The sequence below is a fragment of the Lolium perenne genome, chromosome 6 (genome assembly GCF_019359855.2).
Source record: "Lolium perenne isolate Kyuss_39 chromosome 6, Kyuss_2.0, whole genome shotgun sequence".
Classification (NCBI taxonomy): Eukaryota; Viridiplantae; Streptophyta; class Magnoliopsida; order Poales; family Poaceae; genus Lolium; species Lolium perenne.
This window is the reverse complement of record NC_067249.2, coordinates 47,587,057-47,596,788: the sequence shown is the minus strand read 5'-3', so window position 1 is coordinate 47,596,788 and position 9,732 is coordinate 47,587,057. Positions and strand designations below refer to the sequence as shown.

At 47.1% G+C, this 9,732-nt stretch overlaps 1 protein-coding gene across 1 annotated transcript; it reads right to left on the bottom strand.

Annotated features, from left to right (window-relative positions):
• Positions 1-1,021: 1,021 nt before the first annotated feature.
• On the bottom strand, positions 1,022-5,130 carry LOC127310453 (GRAS family protein RAM1-like). The gene is made up of 3 exons (XM_051341130.2): positions 4,099-5,130; positions 1,682-2,442; positions 1,022-1,524 (listed from the first exon to the last, which is right to left on the bottom strand). The coding sequence occupies exons 1-3, from the start codon at positions 5,128-5,130 to the stop codon at positions 1,161-1,163; spliced, it is 2,157 nt and encodes a 718-aa protein (XP_051197090.1). The 3' UTR covers positions 1,022-1,160.
• Between the last annotated feature and the right edge of the window lie 4,602 nt (positions 5,131-9,732).

Below are 9,732 nucleotides of genomic sequence, written 5' to 3'. Positions count from 1 at the left end.
CTCGCTCCGGTTCCAACCACTCATACCAAGGCCATCTTGGCCTCAAGGCCCTTGCACATTTCCCGAGGTCCAACTCTTCAAGCCCTCCCATATTCTTTGGGGCACTCACGAGGTCCCACTTAACCTTGCATTTGCCACCGAAAACCTTATCGGAGGCCGCCCAAAGGAAAGCACACTCGAGCTTTAGCATAGCTTTCATGATGCTTAATGGAGGAGATAAAGCAGTTAAGGGATATATTGCTTGGGAGGTAGTCACGGATTTTATGAGGGTCGTTCTACTGGGGGTGGTGACATATTTTTCTTGCCCAATAGAAAGCTTCTTTGCAATCTTGTCCACAATAAACTGAAAATCCACCCCACGAAGACGGTGGACCGAGAGCGGTAATCGCAAAGTACCGAATTGAGAACCAGAAACGCAAGGCGGGGAAACCATGGAGAATGGCATCAAGATCTAGCAGGTAGACTGCACGAAATTCATCTAGACCGATGCTCAAATAAGAAACCCTCAAAACTTGTGTTTATCCAGCACCGGTCTGGTAGTGTATATATGAGCCTTATTAGGTGTAGAAATCGTAGATGCGCCTGTACCTGGAGACCGGAACTGATACATACCCGTGATGGTAAAAGCTTTGTACTACTCACTGGGGATAAATAAATACAGAGATATATATAGATAAGTACAATTTAATTATAGGGTGTGCCTATGTCTGATTTTCTTAAGTCTCAGTCACCTCACAAAAGTGTAACTCCAGTTCAAAAAAATGTGTAACTCGAATTAGTTGCACTTTTCTAGTAGAAAAGTGCAATGTGTAACTCGAATTAGTTGCACTTTTCTAGTAGAAAAGTGCAATTGCACTTTTTTGACAGAAAAGTGCAACTCAAATTCATTTTTGTGGGTGACTGAGACTTAAGAAATTCTCGACATAGCAAAACCGTTAATTATAAGTATTACAGTAGTATAAAAATCCATGTTTGTTTAGGATGCACAATATACTACTTGTCAATGTAATTTACTGGAAATTCAGCTTGTCAACAATATCGTAACTGAATTCGATCACACATGTACACGTGTAACAAAAGAGAAACCTAATGCACACACAGAAGGTCGCCCGCCTTTGGCCACCTCTGCCATCTTCTCCAGCCGGCCGCGCATCCTTTGGTCAGCATCGCCAAGCCGAGGCGCCGATGATGGCACGGTCCTGCCAGCCAAGTAGGAGGCAGCCTTTGTCCTCGTTGAGCCGGTATCCATCGCCGGCGCCGTAGAGTCCCAAGAGAACCTGGCTCTGGCCGACGGCGGCCGGGCTGAGCGGCACGGCCTCGAATCCACGGCCCTCCATGATGCGGCGCCACCGGTCCAGTCGCTCGTGTCGCGCAATCCGCTCGGCGCCCTCGCACGCCACCACGTTGCGGATCTCTGGAGCCAGAAGGCACTGCTCTACCTTCATACGCGGCGCTGAGTCCGCCGGGAACGTCGCGTCGAGCGAGTCGAAGATCGCTGAGTAGTAGTGCAAGGCCTCCAAGAACCTGTAGACGAATTCGTTGATCAAATTTAACATTTAGCTGTGCACTATTATCCTGTCGCACGTTTCTAGCTTATTCTCACAATTCATACTACATGGTTTATGAAGAACAAACAAACTGGGAACAAACTAAATGAAGAGGAATCTAATTTTGTGCCTACCTGCCCAAGAAGTATGGTCCGTTGTGCCCGGCCTCCTGTTCAACGAGCGTCATGATTTTGGGCGCCTGGTCCCGGATCATGGACAGCAATGGGCCGAGGTGAGCGCCGGGGACGCGATGGAGGCGGTTCACTGTGTTCACCGCCAGTGCCTCACCGACGCGCCGCTGCAGAGCGGCAGGGCGCAGTCGCTCCAGCTTGTCCGCCACGGCGGCGTGGAACTCAAACGGCACGCGCAGCGACGCGGCGAGGGAAGCGAGATGCCGCCCGGTCTCCCTCACCGCTGTGGCCGGGTAGCCCACTCCTGTCAGCCTCAGCATGGGCGGGCCACCCGGCCGGGCCGCGAGCGCCTGGAGAAACGCCGGCCACTGGTAGCCCTGGAGGATGTCGAGGTCGATGACATGAACGCGGTCCTCCCCGTGGAAGGCCTCGAAAATGGCCTGGTTTGCAGTGAAGTGAGCAAACTTGATGTAAGGGCACGCCTGGTACAGGATCTGGTAGATCTTCAGGGTGTCCGGCGATGGCGGAAAGGGGTAGGGGGCACCAGCACCGCGTGGGGAAACGGCGGTTGCGGAAGAGGAGGAGAGGCGAGCGGCGAGAGCGTCCGCGAAGTAGGAGGCGACGCGCTGCATGGAGTCGCCGAGTGGGGAGGCGATGCAGCGGAGAAGGTGGAGATGTCGGAGCGCGGAGGGCTGGTCGCCCTTAGACACGAAGTCGGCGCACGCAAGCAGCAGGTGCACCAGCTGAAGACCGCTGTCCTGTTCCTGCATGGACTAGGATTGTTAGGGGACGTACGTACTCATAGTCTGCTAGCTATATGAGAGTATACGTACTACTTAGGATTTACTCTACGTTTGCTTGGAAAAAGTTCGATTGCAAGAGTGTAAATATCTGTTGTGTTGGTGGCTTGGTGGCACTCATGCGCAAATCGTTCATATGGCAGTAAATTGGGCTTTAAGGGGAACAAACCAAAGCGCTATGATTTTACTTGAAGTAACTGTGTGTATGACAGTAAATTCATACGAAGATTCAAACTCAGAGCAGCATGGATGCATCAACCCATCCCAACCAACGCGCTATGCCTTAATTCACAATCGTACTGTATGTGGATTCGAGGAAGTCGGAACTCTGTATAATTATAGGAAGGCGGTAAGGTGTTCAAGTTTGTTAGGGTACACCGCTCCCTCCATCCCAAAATAAGCTGCTCAAGTTTATCTTTTTAGTGTGTAGATATATTCATATGTTGAAAAACTTAACTTGATTATTTTGAGACAAGGGGAGTACTAATTTTCCAGCGGAAAATATATTACTAGTATTGTAGGGTGGCCGCGCGTGTCTCCATCCCTTGTTGAAGCGTGTCATGGACACCCCCTGTTCACTCCCCTCCGAGTACCAGGGGAAACCCTACGTCCAGTTCGCTGGATCAGCGCGTCACTTCTTGAAGGTACTGCTTTGCTACTTAGTGATCTGAGGTGCTTGTAGCATGGTGATGAGACAACTTCAGAGGTCACAACAGTTGGTGGTTGCCATTGTCTGGTCGATCTATCTTTGGCTTCCTTTCTACCTTTTTCTTTTTCTTTTCTATTGGGCATGTTTGTGTTGTTTCCCTAGCATTTTCTTTGCTCAATGTCTAGTATGATGCGGTTGCTTTATTTATAAAACGGGACGAAATTCTATGTCGAGGATTTATCCTATATATAAAATCGGAAAATTTTGAGATTTCACATTCTAGTATATCTATTTTCTGGAAAACAAAGTTCAGTTTTGCCCTTGAATTTGCTTTGTTAGAAGCCTTCATCACTAGCTAGTTATCCATTCTTACTTTCTTAGAAGTTGCTTCATGTAATTTACAGCTACGAAAAGATTCGAAAATGCTACTGCACTAAGCAATGGCGGACCGGCTGCTGGTGCACCAAGTAGGAGTTATATATAGTCCTCTAAATATGTTTTCCACACGTTCATCAGTTTACCAGTAGAGCGTCCAAGCTAGCTTGATTGTCAGGTATGCATATACGCGTGCTAGCTGCAGACACTGTGGCCTGTAAAAAAGATTAGGCTCTTCTAGAAAGTTTCAATTTCGGCGATAAATATCCCTGCCAGCTTCTACGCAAAATTCTAATCAGAAAAGACCATGGCTACTTTTGGCATGCATGTTGAGATAACACCTCCGTTTCCAGCTAAAAAGAAGTTAACACCTACGACAATACTGCAGTCTCCTTTGGGCGAGCGAGCTAATTTACTTATGTATATACCACACGTACGGAATGAATGGACTGTGACCATTTGGACAACATATCGTGTCTACGTACTGTAATCCAAATCCAAGGACTTGTAAAGTAAAGCATAAATGATGCATGACTGCAAATTAAGTTTGCGTGAGGAAACGTATCATATGCATAGATGCACGCTGTGTTACTTACCTGCTCAACCTCTGACTGGATCACCGACCCCAGCATGCTGTGTAAGGAGGAAGAATCTCTCCATTGCTCTGGCTTTGCCATTTGGTGCTGCAGTGACAAGCCTTGTGCATCTCCGAACTGGCTCGCGTAGTACAGGTGATCTTGATCTGGCTGATGTGAGACTGCCCCCAGCTGAGCACCGCCGGCCAAGACCGCGGCTGCTCCCGCCCCATCCTCACCTCCATACCCCGGCTCCGGCATCGCCAGGCACTCCGAGAGCGTCGGCAGCTGCGAAGACGTCAGAGCACTGGCGCTCTGGCCAGCAGCAGCCTTCTCTGGCAGCTGGTACGCTAGGTACCCTTCTTCCACAAAGGGGTCCATGGACGGCAGAGGGAGATTCTCGCCATGAACGACGTAGGACGAGGAGCAGGAGAGGGAGGATGGGCCGTTGCTTTGCCTGCTGCTGTTGTTGTTATTGATGTACACCTTGTGGAGTGGGCTCATCGACGATTTGCCCTTGTTGGCAAGGTTGTTGTACTGCGTTTGGGGGCTCGCTGCCTCCACCCCATGCACGTAGCCCTGGTGGCTTGTGCTGTTGTACAGGTTGGAGAAGGTTGTCCTCCTTGGGGAAGAGACCAACTCTCTCTTAGGGGAGGACACCATGTAGTCTCTCTTGGGTGAAGACAACATGTAGTCTCTCTTTGGTGAAGACAGCATGTAGTCTCTCTTTGGGGAGGACACCATGTAGTCCCTCTTGGGGGAGGAGACCATAAAATCTCTCAAAGGGCTGAAGTCCCTCCTAGGAGAAGAAGACATCAAGAAGTCGGCACCGGACCCGGCGCCGATCTGGTCGGCAAAGAGAGACTCCCACATAGCAAGGTCAGGTGACTGGATCTCACCATCCATGTCCCCATCGAACCTGAGGGCTTGTAAGCCAGCTAAGGCGTCGATGGCATCGGGATCGGTGGAAGAAGCAACAACGTTCGACTCGGAGAACGAAGCGGTGGGCGATGTTGGAGCTTGTTGGTGCTGTAGCTTCGTGCCGGAGGTCATGTCCGTGCTGCAATTCAATGTCCCCATGCTTGAGCACATGAGAGAGTGTATGCCGATCACGCCTCCCAACTACAGCAGCAATGATGCATAACAGAAAAATCACCAACTGCTCAAATGGGCATGGATAAAGATTTTTAGGTATCTAGCTGGTCTCATAAAACCAGGTTCATAGAGAAGGAAAGAGGAGGTAAATGAGAGATGAAGGTTGGAATGTCCAGCTTCTCTTTGTCTACCTTAATTTGATGATAGGTGTTGAGAGGGACCATAAAGAGGAGCTAGCAAGAAGCGTGTGCCCTGCAATATGAATGGACGTGCTTGGAGGCATCATGTTGTTCTGTACGCACATCACGTCTCAAGGCGGTGTTTTGGTCTGTTGCTAAAAATTAAAGTATACGATAGTATGCTTTGGCTAAATTCCTTCTGTTCTCTTTTGTTGTTGGCTACTGCTTATTGGTGAATGGTATCTGTGCAAACAAAACGATAAAACTGGTCTCACAAGAAACCAGATCATCCAAAGTAAAAGAGACAATAGAGTCGCCTGGGAGGAAACCTATGGCACCTTTGATGAAGAAATGTGGAGAGAGAGAGAGAGAGATACTCCGTAGAAAGAAAGTCTGTTTGCGGCATTGTTAATGCTAGTTTTTCTCTCGTAAATTGAGCTAGTTAATTAAGTCTCTGGAGTAAGAGAACGTCCTTGCTATTCCTTTGTTTGCATGCAACACCATCGATCAAAACAAAGCAAGCAACCCGGGCATGCATTGGGCAGCGTTAATTACCGTGATTAAGACTACCTACAATAAAAACTATAGGCGTTAATTACCGTTTCCCCTGCCGCTGCCTCAAAGGAGGCGACGCGGGGGGCTGTAGGTAAACTTGTGTTCTCTTTATGGTGTACTGCTCTCTCCATTTGTAAAAAAAAGCTATGCCTCCTGGAGACCGACATAGTCTCTATTATCTACGATTCAAGGAATAAGTGTTCTCGTTTTACGTGTTTTTTGTTTGACTAAGTATTACTTTAAATATATAAAGATTGTTTGTATGAAATTAACATCATTAGAAAGTGCTTTTCAATACGAATCCAACGATACTAATTACATATAATATAACCAAGATTTTATTGCTCAATTTTTATGATCAAAGTCCATCTTGGAATATGCGTGCGCCTTATTTCTTGGGACGGAGGTAGTACTATGCATCTTTGACCATTAATGCTTTTAGACATAAGTAGTGCAAAAGTTGTTAAAGTTTGTATTAGGCTGGCCATAGTGGTAAGTACCATGTAGTATCATGCATATAATACTTGTGTATGGTACTATCTAATTTGTTTTTCATTTTTGGTGGCTTGCCACGCTTATCACGTGGTTGTATGGTACTATCTCTATAGTGGTTAGTATCATGAAGTACTCCCTCCGTCTCGGTTCACAGGGCTCAAATCGTTTTGCATCAGGACCAAGACGTTTTTTCATTGGACGCTCAAAACACTCTCAAGTGTTGCATGCATTTACTTTGGAGAAGTAACCCCTCTAATTACTCCTCAATTAGAGGCGCATGCATAGGTTAGTGGTGTTTCCCATCAACATGCAGCCAGCCCGGCATGCAAACTTGTTTCAATTCCCACCCCAACCGCATGAATCAAGGTGTTTCTAGTGAGCTAAAAAGGGAGAAAGGGGAATGGAGTGTAATTAGAGGAGGTTACTACTCCTAATTAATTGCATGCAGGCCTTAGAAGAGAGCTAATGTGGGATAAATGTTTTTTTCAAACTGAGCCTTGTGAACCGGGACGGAGGGAGTAGTATCATAATCATGTTATATTTATTGCTTTTTAGAATCTCAATGCAAATTTATGCACAAGATTTGTTTGATATTAATTTTTCTCGTGACATGCGCTATGATACAGTATCAACCTATGTTACACCCTCCGTATCGGTTTAAGAGGCATGCACGTAGTTTAAGAAATTACTTTAATCATTATTTTGGTCAATAAAATATAGATTATATATCATCAAAATTATATCATTGGAAACCTCTTTTGAATACGAAGCTAATGGTATAAATTTTGTAGACATAAAATTTATATTTTGTTGACCAAATGGATGGTCAAACTTTATCTTAAACTGCCCGCGTGCCTGTTAAACTTGGGTGACATGACCGTTGGGCGAGGCTCTGGCGACTCGGGTGGCGATCTCGCCACCCCAATGTCGACGATGGATCAGAAGGAAAGCAATGAAGATTGTTCGCCAGCGTGGCTCTACGGGAGTCGGTTCTGGATGTTGCAGTCTTCAGATGAGGAGGAAGAAGGGGAAGAGGAGGTGGTTTCATCGGCCACGGACATCGACAAGACCTTGAGGTATCTATGTCGCACGCCATCGCCGGTGAGTGGCAGAGATATCGTCGAAGACTCGTCGGAGCTGCCATGGCGAACCCTCAAAAGGATCAAGAGGCGTGATGATCAACGTATGGCGACCAAGGCGGCTATGGCGCTCACGTCACACGAAGGTACGAATTCGCCGTTCTCCTTGTCGCTGGATAAGATCTCTGGTAAGACTGAGGTTCAAATCAAGCCGGCCATGGAACCGTCGGTGTTCTTGGACAACAGTACGGAGGGGTGGACCATCGTTCGCCGAAGGCGTTGGTTGCCAGTGATCGATGATACGTCCAAAACGTATCTACTTTCCCGAACACTTTTGCTATTGTTTTGCCTCTAATTTGTGTATTTTGGATGCAACTAACACGGACTAACACTGTTTTCAGCAGAACTGCTCTGGTGTCTCGTTTTTGTGCAGAAATCCAACTTTCGGGAAAAACCTCGGAATTTATGCAGAAGGCCCTATTTTCCCAGGAAACTAACGGAGCCAGAAGGGCAATTGAAGTGGAGGCCCGAGGGCCCCACACCATAGGGCGGCGCGGCCCAGGGGGGGCCCGCGCGGCCCTGTGGTGTGGCCCCCTCGGCCGGCCTCCGACGCCCTCCTTCGGACTACTTATTCGCCTCGACCTAAAAACACCGGAGAGGTCGAAGTCGCGTAAACCCTCCGTAACGCCGCCACATCGCGAAACTCCGTCGCGGGAGCCGAAGTCTCCGTTACGGCACTCCGCCGGACGGGAATTGGAGGAGATCATCACCGCCATCACCGCCAACGCCTCTACATCAACCAGCCATGTTTCCCCCATCCATGTGTGAGTAATTCCCCCGCTGTAGGCCGAAGGGGATGGTAGGGATTGGATGAGATTGGTCATGTAATAGCATAAGATTGTTAGGGCATAGTGCCTAGTGTCCGTTATTGGTACTTTGATGATATTGTTGCAACTTGTTATGCTTAATGCTTGTCACTAGGGCCCGAGTGCCATGATCTCAGATCTGAACATGTTATTGCTTCATCAAGATAATCATTGTTTATGGTCTTACCTATAAGTTGTATACACATGTCGCTGTCCGGAACCGATGGCCCCGAAGTGACAGAAATCGGGACAACCGGAGGGAATGGTAGCGATGTGAGGATCACATGTGTTCACGGAGTGTTAATGCTTTGCTCCGGTACTCTATTAAAAGGAGTACCTTAATATCCAGTAGTTTCCCTTGAGGCCCGGCTGCCACCGGCTGGTAGGACAAAAGATGTTGTGCAAGTTTCTCATTGCGAGCACGCACGACTATATATGGAACACATGCCTATTGATTGCTTTGTACTTGGACACCGTTTTATTATTATCTGCAAATGCCCTGCTATGATTGTTACATGAGTTTCTCTCATCCATGCAACGCCCGTCATCCGTCCCCGTGCCTACAGTATTTTAATCTTGCTGTTTACTATAATCACTACTGCTGTCTCTGTTACTCTGCTGCTGTTATTTCACTACTGCTACTGCTATAAAACTGTTACTACTGATAAACTCTTGCGAGCAAGTCTGTTTCCAGGTGCAACTGAATTGACAACTCCGTTGTTAAGGCTTCCAAGTGTTCTTTGTCTCCCCTTGTGTCGAATCAATAAATTGGGTTTTACTTCCCTCGAAGACTGTTGCGATCCCCTATACTTGTGGGTCATCAAGACTATTTTCTGGCGCCGTTGCCGGGGAGCATAGCTTTATTTGGAAGTTCACTTGGATTAATATTGTTCGCTGCAAATTCTCCATCATGGGTAAACCTCGCGATACTAAGATCGCCATATTACCATCCACTACAAGAAAAGGTACAATTCTGAATACCTCTGCTGCTCTTGATTCACCATCTGTGATTGATAAACTTGTTTCACCGCCACATGCTTCGCATGCGGGTACTTCTGCTGAATCTGAACACTCTCATAATATTGATAATGTTTCTGCTGTGCTTGATGATAGTGGTTCATTGGGATCTTTTCTAGATGCTACAATTGCTAGGTCTAGACAAATTGAAAATACTGAAACTCCTAATGCTACTACACCTGTTAGTTCACCTGAACTTGGTTATTTTAGTGATGATCCTGAGGAAGATTATGTGGAGCTTAATGATGATTTTATTGAAAAATGCAATGCTACTACTGATGCAAGAAAAATTAAAAAGTTGCTTGCAGAACATGCTTTATTAGATATAAACTGTCTCCCTGATCCTAAGTTTGCCACATCTCCTATAAA

What these genes read in the sequence shown, in the direction of transcription:
- LOC127310453 (XM_051341130.2), bottom strand. Translation starts at nt 5,130, where the DNA reads ATGACCTCCGGCACGAAGCTACAGCACCAACAAGCTCCAACATCGCCC. An exon ending in TCCAGTCAGAGGTTGAGCAG is followed by an intron (nt 2,443 to 4,098) that starts GTAAGTAACACA and finishes TAGTCCATGCAG; the next exon opens with GAACAGGACAGCGGTCTTCA. An exon ending in GGACCATACTTCTTGGGCAG is followed by an intron (nt 1,525 to 1,681) that starts GTAGGCACAAAA and finishes ATTCGTCTACAG; the next exon opens with GTTCTTGGAGGCCTTGCACT.